Source organism: Erinaceus europaeus, chromosome 12 (genome assembly GCF_950295315.1).
Source record: "Erinaceus europaeus chromosome 12, mEriEur2.1, whole genome shotgun sequence".
In the NCBI taxonomy this organism is placed as follows: Eukaryota; Metazoa; Chordata; class Mammalia; order Eulipotyphla; family Erinaceidae; genus Erinaceus; species Erinaceus europaeus.
The window spans coordinates 54712143-54735493 of NC_080173.1; the positions used below are offsets into that span (position 1 = coordinate 54712143).

At 50.4% G+C, this 23351-nt stretch overlaps 1 protein-coding gene and 1 long non-coding RNA gene across 5 annotated transcripts in view; one reads left to right on the top strand and one right to left on the bottom strand.

Annotated features, from left to right (window-relative positions):
* LOC132541958 (uncharacterized) overlaps positions 1-5487 on the bottom strand; it is a 32583-nt gene extending 27096 nt beyond the window's left edge. For both annotated transcript variants that reach the window (XR_009553072.1, XR_009553071.1), the window contains exon 1: positions 5322-5487. This is a non-coding gene — a long non-coding RNA (uncharacterized LOC132541958). The remainder of the gene's footprint in view (positions 1-5321) is intronic.
* Positions 5488-5684: 197 nt separating this feature from the next.
* On the top strand, positions 5685-23298 carry PDK2 (pyruvate dehydrogenase kinase 2). 3 transcript variants are annotated; one of them, XM_007525614.3, is made up of 11 exons: positions 5686-5939; positions 8270-8411; positions 16909-16980; positions 17571-17755; positions 18882-18971; positions 19156-19233; positions 20338-20414; positions 20488-20586; positions 20748-20855; positions 21390-21503; positions 22205-23298. In XM_007525614.3, the coding sequence occupies exons 1-11, from the start codon at positions 5822-5824 to the stop codon at positions 22343-22345; spliced, it is 1224 nt and encodes a 407-aa protein (XP_007525676.1). In that variant the 5' UTR covers positions 5686-5821; the 3' UTR covers positions 22346-23298. The 3 variants fall into 3 exon arrangements, with proteins under 3 accessions (XP_016044823.1, XP_007525676.1, XP_016044824.1); XM_016189337.2 differs by lacking the exon at positions 16909-16980 and having other exon boundaries at positions 5685-5939; XM_016189338.2 differs by lacking the exon at positions 8270-8411 and having other exon boundaries at positions 5710-5939.
* The last annotated feature ends 53 nt before the right edge of the window (positions 23299-23351 follow it).

Consider the following 23351-nt stretch of genomic DNA (forward strand, 5'->3'; position numbering starts at 1 on the left):
CCAGGAGGGAGGCTAGCCCTGCCCCATCTAGCAGATCCACAGACCATGAGCTGGGAGCCTGGATGTGGTGTTCTTGGCTACTGTTGGTTTCCAGAGTCAGCTTGGTTCTGTCTAGCCCCACCTTCCCCACTCAGTCCCCCATAGACTGAGGCCCATGCTAGAAGTTGAGGCTGGTTCTAGAAAACCTCCTCCAACCTCTGTCTCTTGACAGACCCCTTCTCCAGGCCCTGCCCCCTTCCATGGTACTGTAGTATGGGAGCTCCTTCCCCTCTCCCCACTTGTGCCTTCTTTGTATATAGGCTTCTCACAACAACCAATAAAGAGCTCCTGGTTTGTATGCCCTGCATCTGCCCCCCCATGAACCCCACCCATCACCACCCCCAGTTTAGTCTGCTGGATAACAATGTCATCTAGCTGACCTCTGAGTGGACAAAGCCAGGGGTCTTGGAGGGTGGGAAGTGAGCGCTCTTTGGGGGAAATCCCAGCCCCTGCATTCAGGGGTGCCCTGGTGTAAGAGATAGTCATGGGGCTGTGAGACCCCAAACATAAGTTGGAGGAAATCTGAATAGAGTGGACAAAATCCAAAATGACTTTTCATCATATTTGCTTATTTGTTTGTTTATTTATGCTAGAGCACTGCTAGGCTCAGGCATATAGTGGTGCTGGGAATTGAACCTGGGACCTCAGAGCCTCAGACATGAAAGTCTTCTGCATAACCATTATGCTGTCTTTCTAGTCCTGGAGTCCCAGTGTGCCATCCCTGAAGAGGGAGGAAGGGAGACAGGCTGAGGGGCAGGGTATGCAAGAGACAGGAAGCTACTTCACTGCAGACGGACATAGGCAGCCATGGCTGATGTGGAGAGAAGTTGGGTGCAAGGACAAGGAATCAAACTGGGTGGCTGAATGCAAGTAAGAACCTGCTTCTTGGTCCAACTCCCCCCATTACTATCTCCCAGCACCATGGTGAGTAAATCAGAAGGCAAACCAGTGAACCAAGGCTGGCAAGACTGGTAGGTCACAGTGCCCCTTCTGTAGCTTCTGGGTTACAGAGTGCGTAAGCAATCCATCCACCTGCCTCCCCTTCCAATCTTGTGGCAACTCCTCCAGGAACACTCTGTACAGAGTATATGGATCAAGTCCCCCCACTTTCTCATCCTCCTCCACAAAGCCCTGGGGGAGTGAAGCAAGGCTCTGCCTGGGTCCTCTCTATCATAAATGAGGACACAGATCTTTCTGTTAGTCATCCTTGAAATAACTATCTTTGGCAAGACTTTACAGGAGCCTGAAAATCACTGTCCAGAGAAGCCCAGAGGCAAATTCAGCTGCTTTGAGAGCCCAAGGTTCCAGACTGTTCTTCCATCTCCAGATATCTGTCTGCACATCTCCCAGCCTGCCTCACAGTGGCCACTGGCTGCCCTCCACCAGAGCCTACACCTCTCCTTCAACACACACACACACACACACACACACACACACACACACACACACACACACACCTGTCCTCTCATGGTCTGTGTGCAGTCTGTACTTCCCTGAGTTAATTGACAGAGGCAAGTTCAATTCTTCCAGGAAAGTCCACCCTCAACCCTGAGCTCTTAGAATCAGAGCTATTCACTGGAGGCAGGAATAATATAATGGCACATGTCAGTAATCAAAGTCAAGCTTAGGTTCAGTGAAATTCAAACCAACTCCTATCTTTTGCTGCCATTTTTTGCTTAGAAAAAGGTGGGATGTAAATATCACTAGATCAGATTCACAGGTCCCAGCCTCTAGTCATGCATTCATGTTTGTCTGTCTGTCTCTGTCTCCCCCCCCCCCCGCTGTGTGTGTGTGTGTGTGTGTGCGCGCCACCAAGGTTATCACAGGTTCAGTGCCTCCATGATGAACCCACTGCTCCTGAGAAAGAGAAAGAGAGACACCTACAGCACTGCTTCAGCACTTGTGAAACATCCCTCCTGCAGGTGAGGACTGTGGGCTGGAACCTAGATCCTTGTGCATGGTTAAAATACATGCTCTGGGAGTCAGGTGGTAGCGCAGCGGGTTAAGTGCACGTGGCACTAAGTGCAAGGAACGGCATAATGATCCTAGTTCGAGCCCCCAGCTCCCCACCTGCAGGGGAGTCACTTCACAGGCGTTGAAGCAGGTCTGCAGGTGTCTATCTTTCTCTCCCCCTCTCTGTCTTCCCCTCCCCTCTCCATTTCTCTCTATCCTATCCAACAACGACATCAATAACAACAACAAAGGGCAACTACAGAGAAAATAAATAAATGTAAAAAAAAATACATGCTCTACCAGGTGCCCCACTGCTTGACCCCTTTGCTGTTGTATCTTGAAGAACCCATCAAGGTGATTCTCCCTCTTCTGGGTGCTTGGCCCTATTGGTTGCCTGAGACCAAATAACTCATTCTGATCAGTGAGTTGTGAATAGAATGATAGTGGATTATTTGGGGTGGGGGCACTAGACAAGGTGACTGCTGGGTGAGAGGTTCCCAGTCCTCCTTCCTCTCACTGCTGCTGGGGAAGCCTGGTTGAAATAAAGCTCCAAACTATATTGTACAATTAATGGGATTTTAAAAAATATTTATTAACACAAAAGAAAGGGAGGGAGGGAGAACCAAAGCACTACTCTAGCATATGTGAGCCTAAGGATCAAACTCTGAACCTCATGTTTGAGAGTCCAAAGCTTTATCCACTGGATCATCTTCCAGATCACACAGTGGGAGATTGTAGGCTAAAGAGTTTGTTCCCACATCCTAACCTAGGTTGACAGACCTGCCATGCCATCCCTTACCACCTTGCAGCCAGTGCTGCAGAGGGAACTTCTTGCCAAGCAAGGAGCCCACACTTCCAAGTCCAGCCCCATATGGAAGGTGGCTGAAAATCTTCCTCATAAGCTCTTATATAGATCCTCAGGTCACATCTTTAAAAAAATGTATTTATCTACTTATTTATGAAAGAGAGAGGAAAAGGGATGGAGGGAGAGAATCAGAGCATCACGCTAGCACGTGCGATGCTAGATACTGAACTCAAGACCTGATGCTTGTGGAGTCTAAAGCTTTATCCACTGCACTATTTCCTAGGCCACTTATATTTGTTCCCTTCATCTTGATAATAATAGTAGTAGCTGCCATCTATTATTTTTGTGTGTCAGGAACAGGGCTAGGCTTTGGCAAACAGCATCCCCTATACTTTCCTTAGAAATTCAAATGCATTCACCAACATCATTAGGGACCTAGTTACTAGCCCAGTGGACATTTGGTGGCTTTCCAGATACCTGGCTGGCATGTCTCCCTGTCAACCCTACCTTCTCTGTTTACCCACTTCTCCCTTCTTTGAGCCAAGCATTAGCTATTCCTAATGCTACAAATAGAATAGCAAATAAGACCAAATAGTCCAGCCCTTGTGAAGTTTAAAGTCTAGTGAGGGCACAATTACATCAAAGGGCCCTTCCAGAGAATTTTTTTTTTCATATCAGATTGAGACTGAGGGAAAGAGAGGGAGTGAAAGAGACCACAGCATGGAAGCTTTCTTCAATGTGGTGGAGACTGGGCTTGAATCTGGTTTGCACATATTACAAAACAGCACACTATCCAAATGAGCTATTTTTGCTGGCCTTTTTACAATTTTTTTAATCATCTTTGTGGTTATTATTGTTGTTATTGATGTCGTTGCTGGATAGGACAGAGAGAAATGGAGAGAGGAGGGGAAGACAGAGAGGGGGAGAGAAATATAGACACCTGCAGACCTGCTTTACCACCCATGAAGCGACCCCCCCCCCCCGCAAGTGGGGAGCTGGGGGTTTGAAACCAAGATTCTTAAGCCAGTCCTTGCGCTTCGCACCATTTGCGCTAAACCCACTGTACCTGACCCAACCCCCCACCATTGCAATTTATAGCCTAGTCTGGTAACACCAGGAAAGGGTTCCAGGAGGAAGGAATAATGGAGCAACTGAAATCTAAAGAATGGAGGGGTCAAGATGAAGAAAAAAATAATATTAATAATCTAGGCAGAAGAGATGTCATTTGTGAATGCCTGGAGATAGGAGGCTGGTTCAAAGCAGCAGATAAATATGGCTGGGAGTTGAGCAGAGGAACAAAGACAGATAAGGTTGGACAGTAAGTCAAAGCTGATCACACAAGGAAAGTAACAGATTTGCAGCTGAAAACATTCCTTGGACTAGGAGATAGCTCACAGTTGAGCATGCGCCCTACCATACACCCCAGGGCACCACATGGGAGAACAGTGGTTGGCTGGGGAGCTCAGTGAATAATGAAGTGACACTGTAATGCTTCTCCTTTTTTTGTCAAATCAAAAATATATGGAAAATGAACCAAAGAGGGCACTCAGTGTTACTGAACATGTGGAGGCCCCGAGTTCATTGCTTGGCATCACATTAGGAAAAGAGAGGGAAAAAAGTCCAGGAGGTGATGCAATGCCTAGAAGGATGAACCATGAGGTCCTGACTTCAGTCCCCAGTCTCACATGTGCCAGAGTGATGCTCTGGTTCATTTTTTTTTTCTCTCTCTCGTAGTAAATAAACAAATCTTTGAAAAAATAGTAAAATAAAAGAATATGATCCCCGAACCTCAGTTTACTCATCTGTAAAGTGGGAACAATGATAGCTGCCTCAGGAATGAAATGAGCTAATTCATGCAAACAGTTCCTAGTACCTTGCACATGTGTTGGTTATCATTCCAGTTTTTATGTACAGCTATCTTCCAAACTGAGAAAGGAAAGGAACGATTTGGGAACAACGAAGACCAAGTTTTAATATTGTTTGTGTTTCCTGTCCACAACGCAAAGTCTAGCACATGCTCAGCGCGTGGCAAATTCAGGCCAAGGTCTGAAAGAGTACAAAAGCCTCAACAAAGCGATAGTTAGTGGAAGGGCGGGACCTATCATTTTCAACCACCAGAGGACGCTACCAAAGAAGGGCTCATTCAAGACCCTCAGTAAAATCACCTTCCAGAACCTTTATCTATGTGGCCGGGTGGTGGTGCACCTGGTTAAGTGCTCCAGTTACAGAACCTCTAGCTAGGAAACCCAACGCGAAGGCGGTCTATTTCTCAGGCCAGATGAGAATTAAAAAGTGGTTTTTGAAAACTGAATTCGTCAGCACTGGTAGTTATTAGGATTTGGGCTTTTGGTTTTCAAGTGGAAAAGCAAAATGCGTTTTCCCTGAGCCATTTAGATCTTGGTGCAAGTGGGTGGACTGCATGCACGTCTAAATGAGGATTTCTGACGAGCTCTCACTCTGATCCCGACGTTTGCAAATAATTCAGTGTAAATCTTCGTCACTGAGACCGAAACTGGGAACTCACCAGAGTTCCCTAGGGGAGAACAGGTGGGGATCCGGAGCTGGTGAAGTGGGCACCCTTGCAGGAAACTCGTTGCTACGTCATCCGGTTAGTTTTCAGCACAGGCAGGCGAGGGCTACGAGGGGGTTAACCAGTCCTGCCGGAGGAGGAAAAGGCGGGGAGTTGGGGGGCGGGCTCTTCGCGGCCTCCCGAAAACAACAAGCGGCCGGGGGCGGAGACAGAATTAGGGGGCGGGCCCGGGGCGAAGCCACGTGCCGGGGCGAAAGGCTACTGGCTCTCCCCGAGTTGTTTGTGAGCAGCTATTGGTGACGTCGGGGCTCCGTGAGGAGCCGATTGGCTGGTATTTGAGGGGGGGGCTACCCTGACTGGGGGAGGGGGAGGAGACGTCCGAACCGCTTGGCAGGGCCTGGCTGGGCCGGGCTGGGCCGATCAGAGCGCGAGCGGAACCGCGAGTACCAGAGCGGGAGGGAGCCGGAGCCCGAGCCCGAACACTAGCCGCCGCCATGCGCTGGCTCCGCGCGCTGCTCAAGAACGCGTCCCTGGCCGGGGCGCCCAAGTACATCGAGCACTTCAGCAAGTTCTCCCCGTCCCCGCTGTCCATGAAGCAGTTTCTGGACTTCGGTATGGAGTGGGCGGGAGGCTGCAGGGGCCGTGGGGGGCTTGGCGGTGCAGGATTCGTGAGCGGAGGAGAGACGAGGCCCTGGGCGGCTGGGAAGGTTTACTTGAAGGGGTGCAGGCAGGGAAAGGTTAACAGAGTGACAGACCAGCAGGGGCTACAATCCCAGCTGAGAAGACTCCTCCCAGCTGCTCTCGGGGAGGGGGTGAGAGGCACTGAGAGGGGTTCAAGGTGCCTTCCTGAGTTGTTGTTGTTGTTTGTTTGTTTGTTTGTTTTTGGGGGGCTCTTGGAGCATGAAAGGTCGTGAGGAGCAGTCGCGTGTATTTAGACAGTGAAGGGTTAATGGGGGTGTGTCCAAATGGCTTTAAGAGTGTAGGGAAGAGAGGAAATCAGAATGGGGGGGGAATCACAAGCAGGTGCAGCCATCTGAAGGCGACGTGCGGTAGGGGTGAGGAGCCAAAGTCAGTTGGAAAAGGGGGTCCTTGAAAAGATGCCAGTAGGAGACGTGCCCCTCCACACCAGTATACCACCACCCCACCAAGGAACTGACTGGCCCCCAGCTGGCCCAGCGGGCAAGGACACTTGAAGATCAAATCTTCTCCCCTCTGGCTGCCTATCCCAGCTGGGCATGGGCCCAGGGCACTGTGAAGTAGAGTTGGGCTGATGGTACCAGCTCTCCCAGGCTGCCCCGGGGTTCCTGGATTGGGATCACCCACCACTAGTATGCTGGGGTGTCTCTCAAGCAGGAGTAAGGCGGTGCCAATGTGGCCACTGAAGCAGGCATTGTCTGGGGCCTGCATCTGCCCAAGAGACATTCCTATGGTGCCAGCTGGAGATTAGGAGGGGGTGCTTGACCTCTCCAGTGTTGAGGAGGCAGTGCCTGGTTCAGGTTGTAGCTGCCTCACTGGTGTGTGTGTGTGTAGGGGGGGAATTGGTGAGGGGGGAAAGCAACCAGGGACACACAAGGCACCTGTTCTCCATGACTCTGCTTGTTTCCCTGCCCCATTTGAGCTGTCTCCTTGTAGGAAAGCCTTCTGGGCCGACTCCCAACGTCTGACAGTTTTCTCGTCCCCCTATTCCCCACTTACAGAACTGTCACAGCCAGGAGGGACTCTAAGTACTTGCTGGTCTACTTGGAGTTCAGCGGGCAAAGCTGAGAACTTCAGGAGCATGGTGGCATGCCCTGAGTGATAGTTGGAAGCAAAACCTGAGCAAGAACACAGGTCTTCTGACTCTAGGCCATGGCTTTATTCAATCTTTCATCCCTTCTTCAGCTTGAAGCCAGTCTAAGTGCCATGGTATCAAGGGCTCCTATGATCAGGATATTAATGCAGGGAAACTCTACAGTGAGTATCCTGTGCAACCAAAGGCAAAGTGAGCTGGGCTAAAGATCATGCCAGAGCCTGACAGTTGAGGGTGAGGGTGTAGCTCTCCTCAGTCAGAGTCTAGCTCTGTTGGCTTGGCCCCATCCCCAATCAAACACCCTGCTCCCCTGGTAAGTTCTAGGAAGGAAAGAAAGAGGCTGCTCCAGGGGTCAGGCCATAGCGCAGCAGGTTAAGCGCAGGGGGCGCAAAGCGCAAGGACCTGGCATAAGGATCCTGGTTCGAGCCCTGGCTCCCCACCTGCAGGGAAGTCGCTTCACAGGCAGTGAAGCAGGTCTAAAGGTGTCTACCTTTCTCTCCTCCTGTCTTCCCCTCCTCTCTCCATTTCTATCTGTCCTATCCAACAACAACGACATCAATAACAATAACAATAATAACCACAACAACCTTAAACAACAAGGGCAACAAAAGGGAAAAAAAAATAACCTCCAGGAGCAGTGGATCCGTAGTGCAGGCACTGAGCCCCAGCTATAACCCTGGAGGCAAGAAAAAAAAATAATAAAGAGGCAGCTCCAAATGGGCCTGGGAGTGGGTTCCTGCATGTGGTTAAAGGCAAGCAGGCTCCAGCCAAGAATGATATAAATAATGATTATTATTTATCTCCAGTGCTATCCTCCCAGGAGTGAGTAGGTGGGGTGCCATGGAGGTATAGAGTATTGTGAGGGACTGAGAGAGCTACCTGGCTCTTTGCCTCAGGTCACATTGCCTCCGAACCCTCTAATACCAAGGGGTTTATTTGACCAGATTTTTAAAAAAGAGTATTTATTTACTTTATTTATTTATTAGAAAGGTAGGAGGAGAGAGAGAGAAAGAACCAGACAGGACCTCATGCTTGAGAGTCTAATGCTTTATCCACTGTGCCACCTCCCAGACCACTTTGACCAGATTCTTGAACTGGGTACTGGCCATGCTGGTCAGCTGCTCTACAGGCTCAGCCTTCTCTTTCCCATCAGGTTCCAGCAATGCCTGTGAGAAGACCTCATTCACCTTCCTCAGACAGGAGCTGCCAGTCCGCCTGGCCAACATCATGAAGGAGATCAACCTGCTTCCTGACCGGGTGCTGGGCACACCCTCAGTGCAATTGGTGCAGAGCTGGTGAGACCCCAGGCTAGTCCCTGCACCTGTTGCCAGACGCCCCTGGGCACAAGAGATGGAATCTGCCTACTTCCAGCAGCTTTATTGGAGGCAGGACAGAGGGGGAAGCACAGAGCTACCAGGAAGCCAGGGAGGTGCTCAAGATTAAGCGGGAATCTGGGCCAGAGCAGGAACTAAGATCCAGCTTTTAGCCTCCATGCCTGTGGGATAACCGGATATTTACTGTCCACCTTTCTTTGGAAACCTGGGGTCCACTTAGGAAAGCATCATTTGCCCAGTCCAAACCCCAAATCAGAGTCCTGTCAGCATTCCCTACCAGCCCTGGTCCTGTTGAGTAATATTAACCTGCAGCAGCTTTGTAAGAAACAGGGAGAAGCAATTATTAAGAGTGCTTTTTATGTTGGAAAGTACTCAAATAGACACAGGGTTGGCACAGCATGTATCCCAAAGAACTTTGGAGGGGCAAAGGCCAAAGTTCCTCAAGTGGAAGAGCAGCAGCCTAGGGAAATGCTCAGTAAATTCCACTCAGGAGCTTCATCCAGGGACATTAACCCGTGGTCAGTCAGTCACGTGAAGAATGAACTAGAGCAGACCCTGTAAGCAAACATGTAGGTGATGGATTATTATTTATCTCCAGTACTAGCTGCATAGGAACCTTCTGCTGTTGTTTTTGGCTGTGGTAGAGTGCAGCATGGCTCGGGCCATGCTCAGGTGTAGGGAAAGTACATCAGCATTAAAGAAAAGAAACTAAGAGGGCAAACTCAGTCCTCCCTAGATAGTGGTAGTTACAGTGAGCTTTTAGTTAGTTTTACTTAAAATTAAGAATCAAATGATTGGATCTGGGCAATTGCAGACCCAGTTGAACGCATACTTTACAGTGCTCAAGGACCTTGAGGTCTCACTCCCCACCTGCAAGAGAGATGCTTCACAGGTGGTGAAGTCGGTCTGCATCAGTCTTTTTCTTTCCCTCTCTATCTCTCCCTCCCCTCTCAATTTCTCTCTGTCCTATTAAATAAAATAGAGAAAAAAAAAAAGAATCAAGTGATTAGATGGGGAGATAATATAGTGATTATACAAAAAAATAACAAAACCTTCCATGCCTGAGGCATCAAAGGTTCAGTACCCAGAACCACAATAAGCCAGAGATGAGGAGTGCTCTGATAAAAAGTGGGGGAAAAAAAATCAATAGGGGTCAGGCAGTAGCGCAGCAGGTTAAGCGCATGTGGCACAAAGTACAAGGATCCTGGTTTGAGCCCCCGGCTCCCCACCTACAGGGGGGTCGCTTCACAGTAGGTGAAGCAGGTCTGCAGATGTCTATCTTTCTCTTCCCCTCTCTGTCTTCCCCTCCTCTCTTCATTTATCTCTGTCCTATCCAACAACGACATCAATAACAACAACAATAATAACTACAACAATAAAACAATAAGGGCAACAAAAGGGAAAATAAATAAATATAAAAAAAAATCAAATGGTTACATAAACATCACAATGCTTCATTTTCACCCCATAACTCCCAATTGCAGAAATGTAGCATGGTCACTTAGATATCTGAAAAACACAGAAGAGTAAATAAGACTGGTAGTCACTACTCTTCATAATCAGACACTATTGAGGCATTGCAGAGCAGTTGTTGGTGCCTGTGTGAATGAACAAGTATATGATTCTAATCAGGTGAGATGTGGTAAGGAAAGTGTTCTGTGTACAAAGTCAGGCACATAGTAGGTGCCCAGTGAATGTACAGTCTGGATCTGCTTCTCTAAGGCTTCCTTGTGGGCATTGAAGTGGTGCATAGAGGAGGGGACATGCTATTGGGCTTGACAGAACGCCGAAGTGAGCATAGACCTAGAAAGGGGTGCAAAGGTGTGGAGGCAGCAGAGGGGCGTGGCTGGGGTGTCCCAGGACTTGCTTTGTGGATAGAGTCTAACACAGGTATAAGCTATGATGGTGGGCTGGGAAGTAGAGGACATGTCACCCCTCATGGGCCCTGTTCCTCACCACCCCCACTCCCAGGTGTCCCAAATGTCTGAGCCAGCCTGCATTTCCTGCCTTGGGGTACTGTGGAAGATGTGGGGAGGAGACAGAAGGTGCCATCTGCTCTCTCTTTGCCTCCTCCAGCTTTGTCTCGCTGGGTGACCTGGCTGCCTATAGTCCCTAGCTAGTCCCTGGCTCCAGGACAGGGCCTCTCAGGTCAGTCCCTGTACACTGAGTTCTTGCAAGAGCCAGGGGATTGAAGGAGGTGGGGCAGGAGCTGTTGAGCTGCCCATGTTACCCCTGGGCCCCCTCAGAGTTCTTTCTTGACAGTCAGTTATATATGTGGGAGATGGACCAGGTTTATTCTTCACTCAGAGCTTGGAGGGCAGGGAATTAGATAAGAGTGAACACCACCCCTGGGGTGATTCAGCAGAGAGGGGAGCAGGCTAAGAGATTGCTGGAGCGTCCTGACCCAGCAATCTCTGAGACAGCCTGCAGAGACCGCTCCAGAGGGTGGGTGTCTTAAGGACAGAAAGGACTTCCTGACAGACAGGTGACTACCTCCCTCTTCCAGAATGCTGGCCATGGCAGAACTGGGCAGGGTTTGCACAAGAGGAGGAGGTAACCTTAACTAGCAAGCCTCAGAGTAGGTGGATAAGGAGCAAAACCTGTACTCTGGGAAACAGTCCCTGGCGGTGGGGATGGTTTCTACTCAACTAAGAAGAGGAGGTTCTAGGTAGGGAAAACTGGGAATTCATTGTTTCATATTTTATTTGTATTGCTTTTTTATAGAGTCAGGAGAAATTGAAAGAGAATGGGGTAGAGAGGAAGAAAGAGAGACACCTGCAGTACTGTCTCACCACTTATGCAGCTTGCGCCCCCCCCCCACACACACACACACAGACAGGTGGAGACTGGGGACTTGAATCCAGGGTCTTTGCATGTTGTAATGCTTTCACTTTACCAGGTTTAAGGGATTTTAAAAAAATATTTATATATTTATTTCCCCTTTTGTTGCCCTTATTTTTTTTATTGCTGTTGTAGTTATTATTGTTGTTGTTCATATTGTCATTGTTGGATAGGACAGAGAGAAATGGAGAAAAGAGGGGAAGACAGAGAGGGGGAGAGAAAGACACCTGCAGACCTGCTTCGCCTGTTGTAAAGAGAATCCCCTGCAGGTGAGGAGCCAGGGGCTCAAACCGGGATTCTTACGCCGGTCCTTGCGCTTTGCACTACCTGCACTTAACCCGCTGCGCTACCACCCAAGTCCCTAACACTACCAGGTATGCCACCAACTGGCCCTAAATTTGGGAACTCTAAATAAACCTGATAAATCGGTACAATTGGGCAACTCAGTGTAACAGGGTTCTGTCTTGACGTGACAGGTTAGTGGACACTGGGGTGGTAGGTCCATGCTGTCAGCATGTTTGAGCTTGAAGCTTGGTTTTGCTGTTTGCTGGACACATAATCCTTGGCAAACACATATGGCCTCTTCTGAGCCTCTGCCTCCCTCTGTCAAAGCAGGATCTGTGCTATTCTGAGGCATCTGGATTTGAAAGTGCAGCGCTCTGTCAACATAAAACTTGTCCCTGTGCTTCCAGGCCATGGTAGAGGAGGGACATGTCACTGGACACATCCAGGGCAAAAAAGGGTGACTGTGTCCAAAATTCTTAGTTACTATAAAATTGTCTGTGGTCTGGTAAAAGGGAAATATGCCAGGAGGACCTTGCATGCATGAGGAACTATTTTTATTTATTATTATTCTTATGTATTTTTAAGTTTCCACCAGGGTTATCACTGGGACTTGGTACCATAACAATGAATCCAGTGGACATTCTTCCCCCTATTTTCCCCCTTCTGTTTTTTACTTGATGGGACAGAGAGAAATTGAGAGGTAAAGGGAGATGGAGAGAGAGACACCTGTAACACTGCTTCTCTGCTCATGAAGCTTCCCCCTGCATGTGGGAACCTAGGACTTTGCTCTTGGTAGTCTGTGCACTCTGCCAGGTGTACCACCACCGTGCCCACATCAGGAACTATTCTGTCATTCCCATGTATGTGGACTTATTCTTCTCCACAAGACTTGTGTGAGCCCAGTGTTATAAATAGAAGACTGAAGGCCAGTGGGAAAGTAGGATGCTCTTTACAGAAGTGTGTTTGGCTAGTGTAAGCTGGCAGTGCTGGAGCACAGAAGGGATAACCCAAACCCCTCCAGGAAAGAGGCAGCTTAAGGGAAGATACGCAGTCACTGGGGAAAATTCTAGAAAATGGAGATTGGGGGTAGAGTATAAGGAGATGGTATCATCAGTAGTGCAACAGACTTTCACACCTGAGGTCCCAAGGTCCCAGGTTCAATCCCTAACACCACCATAAACCAGAGCTAATCCAGGGAGAAAGAAAGGAAGAGAGAGTGACCGGCACTAATAGAGTCCTCACCAGGTGTATATGTGTGTATGTTGGAGCAAAGAAGAAAGCAAGAGGTACTATAACCTAGCAACTCCTCAGCCAAGTCCTCCCTCTGGCCTGGCACAATTAGTCAAGACTGAACCCACAACATCTCCTCTCATTTGCACCTTAGTTTTGCCTAGTGTTCAGTGCTGTGAACCCTATTTTGTAGACAGGGACCTGAGCAAGTCATGATACCCCTTGATGCCTCTCCCCCTCCCCAAAGAGTAGCTTCCAGATGTAGGACACTGTCGGGCTGTGATACTAAGGCAGTTCGGCCCACGCAGTTCGGCCCACGGGGAGCTAGCAAAAACGGCCACCTCCCGCTGCTAAGCACCCTTCCCAGGTCGAGGGATGGAAGAAGAAGGGCTTTTATGGGAGAAAGTCGGGACGTGATTGGCTAGGAAACAAGGCACTTGGGATAGGATAATGGGAAGGGGGAGGAGTAAGCAAAGCACTCCAGGATAGGATAACAGCTCTAGGGGATGGGAATGGGGAGGAGTAAACAAAGCACTCTATCATGGGGAATTGAGGGGAATTGTCCTGAGGGGACAACATGGAGACTGTGACTGCATCTGCACAATTTCCCAGCAGGACACCCCATCACCCATGTCTCCTGACACACGCCCCTTATCCCTAGCATCTGGACATTAACATAGCAGGGCACATACACCACTCACCTGCAGGCCGACTCACTCCCTGCTCACTCAGCACTTCTTCCTGCTCCCACACAGTCTAAGTGCACTTCCTCCTGCACTCTTGTGTACACACACACACACTCACACACACACACACACACACACACACACACACACACACACACACACACTCACTCACTCACATTACCTTGAACTCTTCCCAGGGGATTCTTATCCAACATACCCCCTCTCCCCCCCACCTGTTATCCCTGGAGAGTGAGCAACCGAGGAAGTGACACATCTGTCACTTGGGCCAGCCCTGTTCACTTTGCATGTCTCCCCACTGACCCCAGGGAAAACCTGCAGGATGTGCCAAGCCAAGAGGGGCCCCAGACCTGAGCCTGGGGTCCATAGGAAAAGTCTCCCAATCCTCTCCTCTCTCCCCTGTAGGAATAGCCCTGCCTGAGGGGACAGGTGGGGCTCTAAGCTTGCTTCCCAGTGCAGGACTGCTGCTCTCAGCTCTCCTATCAGCCCCTCCTGGTGCCCTTTGATCCACTTCACTAGTCATGTGACCGACCCTTTAGGGTTCCTTTTGGCAGCCTCCAAGGGGTGGTGCCTGTAGCTGAGTGCCTGCCCTTCTCCTCCTCAGCTTATGGATTCTGACCCTGCCCAGCACCAACCAAGGCTGTCAGGGCCTCCTGCTCTGACTCCTTCCCTCGCAACCTGCCTGCCTGCCCCCGAGGTTTTGAAAAGGGCTTTAAGGTCCCCCCACTCTGAACGGGCCTTCTTCCCTTTCTCTCTCTTTTCCCTTTGCCCTGCCCCCAGCACTGCACACTTGCAGGTCCTCTCCCCAAGTCCTCTCTCCATCTTAGAACCAAGCGAGTATGAAGCCTGACCCTGAGTGGCATTAGGGAGGAGGAATTTGGAGCCACACAGACTTTCAAAATAAAACCCCAGCTCTGACAGCCCAGGAGGTGATGCAGTGGGTTAAACATTAGACCCTCAAACACAAGTTCCTGAGTTTGCTCTCTGGCATTGCATGTGCCATGTTGATGCTCTGTTTCTCTCCTCTTCCTCTCTCATGAATAAATACTTGTTTTGAGAGAGAAAGAACCCCAGGTCTGCATGTAAGCTCTAGCATTCCAGCATCTGTAAAATGGGTAACCATAGGCCCTCCCCATACCATAGGGTCATCGTGAAGGTGAAAGTTGGAGTGCAGGAGGTAAACACAGAACAGAGCCCTGGCCCAGCACCATGGACAGGAGCTGCACTAGCACAGATGATCAACAATTGACCATGTGGTGAGGATTTGGAGTCAGACTTGGGTTTGAATCCCAGCACTGCTGCTGTACTGGCTTATATTACCTGCTGCCTGGGAGTAGGTTTTCACATCTGCAAGAATGGGGAGGCACTGCATATTCATTCAGGCTGCAGTGAGGTAGGGGGCCCTAGCAAGATACTGAGCGCAGGTGGACACTGATAATCACAAAGATCCCAGAACAGGTACTGTGAGACAAGTGAGGCCTGGCTGACTGCCGGACTGCAGGAATGGTGAGGGGGGCTCTAGGGGGAAGCACTAGCCCTGCCACTAACTAGTGTCCAGAGCATGATGGGTTAAACATGGTATAATTCAGGAACCAGGAGAGCATGCACACTGCCATGTGTGAGACCCTGGGGTTGAACCGTGGCCCCACATGGAAGTACCCTGGAAACACTGGAGAAGCTTCATGAATGGTGAAGCAGTGCTATGATGTCTGTCTTCTCTGTGTGTCCCTCCCTCTCACTCTCAAAAACAAAAAATAGAAAATGAGACCACACGGCCACCCACCAGTATCACAGAAGCATGAAGCCCTGCTAGGTTCATTCCCTGGTGCTCCATCAAAAACAAACAAACGTGATTCAGTGATTCAGAACCAGGAGGAGGGTGTAACATGCTGACTAGAGATAAGGCCTTTGGCTTTGGACAGTGTTTGAACATCACTCATAACAAGAACAGGTATTTACAGCATGCTTACTGTGCTCATAATCACAGTCCTCACCAGAATGCAATTAACAGTCACAAGTACAAATCCCTCTATTCCCTGAAGAAGGAAGAGAGAGGTTCTGTGACTTACCCAGAGCCACACAGGGCCAGGAGCCAGCTCCCCAGCCAACTGTCTTACCCACTCTCTACTACGAGCAGGAGAGAGAAGAACAGGGAAGAGGAAGGACTTAGGAGACAGAGAGAACCAGGGACAGTGGGGAGAGCATCATGAGCAGCCACAGCTCCAGGCCTAGAGCCTGGGTGACCTGCGTCTTCAATACGCTATGCACTGCCACGGGATTGCCTCAGACCTCAGTGGGACAGGGAGTGAAATAGAGCTAATTCTTGCAGTGGGCAGAGGGCTGTGGACACAGGAACACTTCTGACTGGTGGGGCCTTCTCTAAGAAGACTGTGAGGTCTGTGTGCACTCAGTGTTCTTGACAACCCCCCACCCCCACCAAACACACATACTTCCTGCTGGCTGAAGGAGTTTCTGCCAGAGAACAGGCATGAACAGAGCATATGAGCAAGAAACGGGCCATGTCTCCAAGTTGGTTCCACCTGCTGCCCTATGCAGGCATGACTGCCTTGAAGAAGCCAGCTCTCACTGGCCCACATTCAGGGATGCTTCATTTGGTGACCCTGCTCTTTCCTTGACCCTGGACAAACTGACCTTCCAACCAGGCCTGCAGGCAGAGAGGGCCCTGCACTGGTATGTTAGGCATGCCCACCCCACATAGGTCCTTCCACCATTGAAAATCCAAGTCCTGGGTTCCAGGAGGGAGTTCAGAGGGTGGAGCACACATCTCACATATCTGAGGCCCTGGCTTCCATTCCCCACTACATCTGAGGGAGCAGTGCTCTCATTTCTCTCTCATAAAGCAATAAATATATGAACAAAGTTTTAGTACATCCAGGTCCCAAGACACATTGCACAGCTCCCAGTGCCCAGCCCTGGCCCCTGTCCTAACTTGGGGCTCTGAGACCCTCATCCTCTGAACCCAGTCCTGTGTGCCACACTGGCACTTGTGCCTAGCAGTGGGGCACAGCAGAAGTGCTACAGACCTGTTATGAGGATGTTTCCAGGGAGGTTAAGTGCCTTCTCCCAGCCCCCAGCCCATACATACACAATTCCCCTCCATTCTGTGGGCCTGAGTCTCCGGTCTCTTCTACATTACTATTCTAGGATTCTCAAGCAAAGGTGCTATAAAGGGGGTCAGAAAATTAGCATAACTTGCTGTGTTGTCAGGGAGACCCTTGAGCTGATGAAAAGAACTGAGAATATCCAAGAGACAGCTTAGCTTGTCAGGTGGACCTGTGTGATTCCTCAGGAAGGACTGAACCAACCAGCTCTGCACTGTGGGTGGGAAGAGCCCCTCCTCCTCCCTGGAGCTGAAGCCATGTCTCCACCCTGCACAGGTATGTCCAGAGCCTCTTAGACATCATGGAATTCCTGGACAAAGACCCTGAAGACCATCGTACCCTGAGCCAGTGAGTGAGGGCCTTCATTGGCAGCAGGAGGGCAGGGGTGTCTGGGGCCACAGCTCTGGGGATAGAAATGTCATCAGGGTGGGAGAAATAACTTCTTTTTTATTATTTATTTTCCCTTTTGTTGCCCTTGTGTTTTATTGTTGTAGTTATTGTTGTTGTTATTGATGTTGTTGTTGTTAGATAGGACAGAGAGAAATGGAGAGAGGAGGGGAAGACAGAGGGAAGAGAAAGATAGACACCTGCAGACCTGCTTCACCTCCTGTGAAGCGACTCCCCTGCAGGTGGGGAGCCGGGGGCTCGAACCGGGATCCTTATGCCAGTCCTTGCGCTTCACGCCACATGTGTATAACCTGCTGCGCTACTTTCCAACTCCTGAGAAATAACTCCTGTCTTCAGTGTGCCCTGAGTTTGATGGAGAAAATCCAGGCCATGGGAAAGCCAGAGAGGAGAGGTGAGGGTGCCCTGTGGGTAGTGGGTTATGAAGGGTGGAGCTGGCAAAGACACTGGAGTGGAGGACTAAAAGCATGGGAAATCTGAGAGTGTTCCCTGCATCAGGCTGGGAGGAGGCCAATGCCTGCCATCCCCTGCAGGTTCACCGAGGCCCTGGTCACTATCCGGAATCGCCACAATGACGTGGTGCCCACAATGGCACAGGGTGTGCTGGAGTATAAGGACACCTATGGCGATGACCCTGTCTCCAACCAAAACATCCAGTACTTCCTGGACCGCTTCTACATCAGCCGCATCTCCATCCGCATGCTCATCAACCAGCACAGTGAGTGTGTGGTGGGCGGGTGGAGGGACCTCTGGGCACACGCAACTGCTGACACGTTTACAGAGCATAGAATCGCATTCTTTTTTTGGCTGATGGTGGTGCTGGGGATCGAACTGAACCTGGGACTTCAGGGTTTCAGGCATGTAGGTCCTTTTGCGTAACCATTGTGCTGTTTCCCCCTCACATTACCTCTCTATGAAGTGTTCCAGATAGCATTCACCAAACTCTCATGTCTCACAGACAGTTGTTGCATTTCTTACTCCAGGAATATTCATGATGATTATTGAGAAATCATAGTCAATTGTAAATTAAATGAGTTCTTCACGCTGAAAGAATTTTCAAGTGCAAGGCAGCGAAAAGTTATTTTTAAACATTATAGCAAAAGGAAAGAATAATTGCTATGGGATATGGGATACAAAATGAGATTTCTGAGGATACTTCAGGCCAGCACAGATCCAAAAATGGCCTGAGTTAGGGGGTCAGAGGGTCAGAGGAGGGAGGACTAGAGTATGGGTGCAGCTTTGAAGTGGGAGGCAATTAAAATACAGGGAGAAGGGACTGGATGATGGAGTACTCACTAGAACATACACGTTACAGTGCACAGGGACCTAGGATCAAGCCCTTTGTCTCCAACTGCAGGGGAAAGCTTCACAAGTGGTGAAACATTGCTGCAGGTGTCTTTCTTTCTCCCTCTTTATCTCCTTCTTTCCTCTCTGTCTCTATACAATAAATAAGTTATTAAAAAGAAATGCATGGGAAGTCATGCAGTAGTGCAGTGGGTTAAGCGCACATGGTGCAAAGCCCAAGGACTGGTGTAAGGATCCCGGTTCAAGCCCTGGCTCCCCACCTGCAGGGGAGTTGCTTCACAGGCGGTGAAGCAAGTCTGCAGGTGTCTCTCTTTCCACCTCTCTGTCTTCCCTTCCTCACTCCATTTCTCTCTGTCTTATCTAACAATGACATCAGTAACGACAACAATAACTACAACAATAAAAAACAACAAGGGCAACAAAAGGGGAATAAAAAAAGAAATGCATGAAGAAATCAGGGAGCTCTGAGGCCCTTCCCCAGAGGAGCAGCAGGGCATGCTCTGGGGGCCTGCCAATAGCACCCTTTCCCACCCCCATAGCCCTGATCTTTGAGGGCAGCACCAACCCAGCCCACCCCAAACACATCGGCAGCATCGACCCCAACTGCAATGTCTCCGAAGTGGTGAAAGGTAAGCCATTACATCATGAGGCTTAGTCCACAAGCTTACCTAGCCAGAGGATGGCCCTTCTCCAGTGGGTGAGGGTGGGGGTAGGGGTGAGGGGGGATCACCTCCCCGTGAGTTTCGTGTTAGTGATACCCATTGTCTGCACCAAGGATACCCCACCCCCTGAATGATCTCTTTCTTCTTTGAGATGCCTATGACATGGCCAAGCTCCTGTGTGACAAGTATTACATGGCCTCACCTGAGCTGGAGATCCAGGAGGTTAATGGTGAGTGAGTGAGGATGTGTGTCTGCATGTCTGTCTGTGTATACTCAGACATGGGACTTGGGACATGGGAGAGAAAGGTGAGATGGAGAGTTAAGAAATGGCCTGGGGAGTCGGGCAGTAGCGTGGCGGGTTAAGTACAGGTGACACAAAGCCTGAGGACCGCCGTAAGGATCCAGGTTCCAGCCCCTGGCTCCCTACCTGCAGGGGAATCGCTTCACAAGTGCTGAAGCAGGTCTGCAGGTGTCTTATCTTTTTCTTCCCCTCTCTGTCTTCCCCTTCTCTCTCCCATTTCTTTGTGTCCTATCCAACAACATCAATGGCAACAATAACAACACAAGGGCAACAAAATGGGAAAAAAATGGCCTCCAGGAGCAGTGGATTTGTCGTGCAGGCACTAACCCTGGAGGCAAAAAAAGAGAAAAGAAAAGAAAAGAGAAATGGCCTATAATGGAATAGAAGGAAGCAACTATTATTATTACTGTCACTATTATCGGTATTACTGTCAATTAAATTGATATTTTTTAATGTTTATTTTTGATTAGAGAACCATAGATAGACTCATAGATGCAAAGATACATAGATACTGATGAGTATTTATTAAACAGTATGATAGGCAAGGTTCTCATGGAGCTCACATTCTTGCTGCTGGGGAGGTCAGGCAATTTTTTTTTTATTTATGTATTTGTTTGTTTGAGATAGAACCAGACTATCAGGTGATACTAAGAATTGAACTCAGGACCTCATACTTGAGAGTCCAAAGCTTTATCTACTGCAAGCTTTATCTACTTTGGGGTGTGGGAATGGTATCTTAATGGACAAATAAAGTAAACAAGCAACTTCAGATTATAAGTGAAAAAGAAAGGCCATGTGAAATAGCTCACTTGGATCACATGCTGCTTTGCCATGTGCACAGCCCAGGTTCAAGCCCAGCCCCCACTACATTGAAGGAAGCTTCAGTGCTGTGTTGTCTGTCTCTCTCCTGTGCTGGCTGCTTGGTGCTGAGTTGATGGATAGGCAGTAAATAGTGGTTGACAGGCTGCTTGGTGCTGGGTGGAAAGATATTGCATGCTGACGTACTGTCCTGATCTTTGACTTTCCTGGCAGCATCTGATGCTAAACAGCCAATTCACATGGTCTATGTCCCCTCCCACCTCTACCACATGCTTTTTGAACTCTTCAAGGTAAGGAGGATGGTCCTCTGGGGTGGGGAGAGACAGGTCGGGCTGGGTCCTCACTATCCCTTTCCTTCTCTAGAATGCCATGCGAGCGACCGTGGAAAGCCATGAATCCAGCCTCGTCCTCCCACCGATCAAGGTCATGGTGGCCTTGGGTGAGGAAGATCTGTCCATCAAAGTACGTGAGCCTTAACTTTGGAGGCCAGGGAGCAGTGGGGATGGAGACTTCACTCCTGCCAGGAGTTGGGCTTGGGGAGCACCATGAGGAGGTCAGAGGACTGGAGATGGGGTAGGGGTTTGGAAACAGACCTGGAGGCCCCCATGTCTCGTCTCCCCCAGATGAGTGACCGTGGCGGGGGAGTCCCCTTGAGGAAGATTGAGCGACTCTTCAGCTACATGTATTCCACAGCACCCACCCCTCAGCCTGGCACTGGGGGCACCCCCCTGGTAAGATGGCATTCCTCATGCCCTGCTACCTCCTAAGGAATGCCTGTCAGCCTCTTCCTCCTTGGTCCTCAGGCTCTTGCTCTACCTCGCCTCTTACTCTGTCCCCTCATGGTGTCTGTGTTCTGGAAAGACTGCCTGTGAGGTTGGCGTCCTCTCCTGAGTCAGCCTCCCTGCTGCTCCCATCCATGCCCCCCAGACCGCACTCCTGCACACCCAGCCTATCTGTGGGCATCTATCACCTTCGCTGCTACCTCCCACCAAAGTCATAACCTTTTTTGTTGGCAGAGTTCCTCTCGCTCAGCAGAGAAGGCTCAGGGAAACCCTGGGCCACTGGGGTTGACTCACTGTCCCCCAACCCTGTACTTATCACATGTCCATTTTGCCTTAGAGCCTTGCCTTTATCTGTGCTGTAGTCTGGGAGTCACCTCCCCCCACCCCCCAGGCCCAAGTGACCCAGCTCCACACCTCTCCTTCAGCACATAGGTTCCTGCAGTGCTGGGAAGCTCATCACACTCCCTTCTCGCCCCCTTGCAGGCTGGCTTTGGGTATGGGCTTCCCATCTCTCGCCTCTATGCCAAGTACTTCCAGGGCGACCTGCAACTCTTCTCCATGGAGGGCTTTGGGACCGACGCCGTCATCTATCTCAAGGTGAGCCCCTGCCTGCAAAGCTGGCTCAGGGTGAGGTGATGTGGGACCTGTCAGCTTCCCTTCCCGACCTCTCATCCTCCCTGACTTCAGCATGGGAAGCAGAACAAAGCAGCAGCTTCCCAGTCACATGGACTCCAGATGTGGCAGGCATTTTTAGAGCATCCATAATCTGTGATCGTAACCCCTATTCTGATGAGCCCAGACCCATCAGACCCAAGAAAGAAGTGGCAGGGAGGACACACAGAATTTTTGTCTTTACCCCAGGGGAAACTGAGGCCCAGAGTTGGTGACCTTGTTTAATGTCACATTGCCTGGCTACCTCCCTCTCCCTCTCTGATTGTTAAGTGACCAGCCTTCCTGAATGGGAAGAGACACAGTAGGTCTTTTCTTTTTTTTTAGGACTTATTTACTTAAGAGAGAGGGCTAGAGGACACCAGAGCATCACTCTGGGACGTGTGATGCCAGGGGTAGAACTCAGGGTGTCATACTTGAGAGTCCATTGCTATTTCCACTGCACTAGCTCCCAGGCCACAGATAACATGCTTTGGGGGGCCTTTCTGGCCTGGGGTCAGTGATCTCAGCCAGTGACCCTGGGGTAGACTGACTCTAGTAGAGAGTGGGGCCTGTGGGCTGGGGGTAGCATGGTCAGCTGGGGAGTGAGGCACTGGGAAACACTGGAACCTGATGCTGGTGCCCCACAGGCCCTGTCCACGGACTCGGTGGAGCGTTTGCCCGTCTACAACAAGTCAGCCTGGCGCCACTACCAGACCATCCAGGAGGCCGGTGACTGGTGTGTGCCCAGCACGGAGCCCAAGAACACATCCACCTACAGAGTCAGCTAGGGGCCACCCCAGACATGCACCAAAGGGGTGGACTGCTGTTCCAGGCCCAGCCACCACGGTGACTCTCCCCGCCCCCCCCAGGTGGGGAAAGTTCTCGATGGTGACTAACTTCTGTGTGTGTGGAAATCACTGCAGTGACCAGTCTGTGGTGGCCCCCAAGTGCCAATCTCTGTCTCCACGGAGACCTCTGAGGGCATCTCCCTGGTATCCAGTCTCTGTGGGCAATGGCTGAAGATTGGGGACTTTGCCATCCTGGTGGGGTGTCCCAGAGACCAGTTTCCATGGCAGTCCTCCTCTGAGACTAGGCTGCCACCTTTCTGCCTGGGATCCTGGGCCCCTCCCTCACTGCCCCCCTTGGTCTCGGCCTTCTAGGAGGATGTCCCTGCTTGCCTTACTCCCCTCAGCTGCACAGACCCCCTCCTTCCCCCCACCCCAGTCCAGGCCTGCTGTCAGGGAGGGGCCGGCCACACCTAGATCTGGGCTAGTGGGTGAGGAAGGAGGTTGCACCCTTGGACCCCTGGGTGGGGACATAGTGCTGCAGCCTCTCCCTCACTTAGGGTTGGGGAAGAGGGAGGGAGTTCTCACCTGGGGCTTCCCCAGCCTGGAAGAACTTGGAAAGACCCAGAGAGGTCATCTGTCTATTCTCGCAGCTCAAAGGCCCAGCAAGGACCCCAGAGTATTACTGCCACCACTCCACCTTTCTCCCGCATGTCCTCATGTGCTCGTCTCACACCCACATGTCCTGCCTGAGCGCCAGACTCAATCCCCACTGAGCCTGCACAAGTGTGTGCTCAGGGTGTCCTCCAACCTCCTGTGCTCTGTGTGCATAGCTAGTTTTACAGCCCTGGATGCCCCCGCCCTTCCCCATAGCACACAGGGTTAAAGCTGTGTGTTCCTCCCAGCGGTTGTGCCAGTGACAGTGACATCCACAGTAAAGAGGAGATTCAATGAGACTGCCTGGCTGCCTTCCTGGAGGGGGCTGGGGGAATCCACATGTCCACAGCCT

Excerpts from the sequence above, each read along its gene's own strand:
- PDK2 (XM_007525614.3), top strand. The coding sequence starts at position 5,822 with ATGCGCTGGCTCCGCGCGCTGCTCAAGAACGCGTCCCTGGCCGGGGCG. Across the intron at positions 17,756-18,881 it reads CATGCTCATCAACCAGCACA|CCCTGATCTTTGAGGGCAGC; the intron begins GTGAGTGTGTGG and ends CCACCCCCATAG. Across the intron at positions 20,856-21,389 it reads GCACTGGGGGCACCCCCCTG|GCTGGCTTTGGGTATGGGCT; the intron begins GTAAGATGGCAT and ends GCCCCCTTGCAG.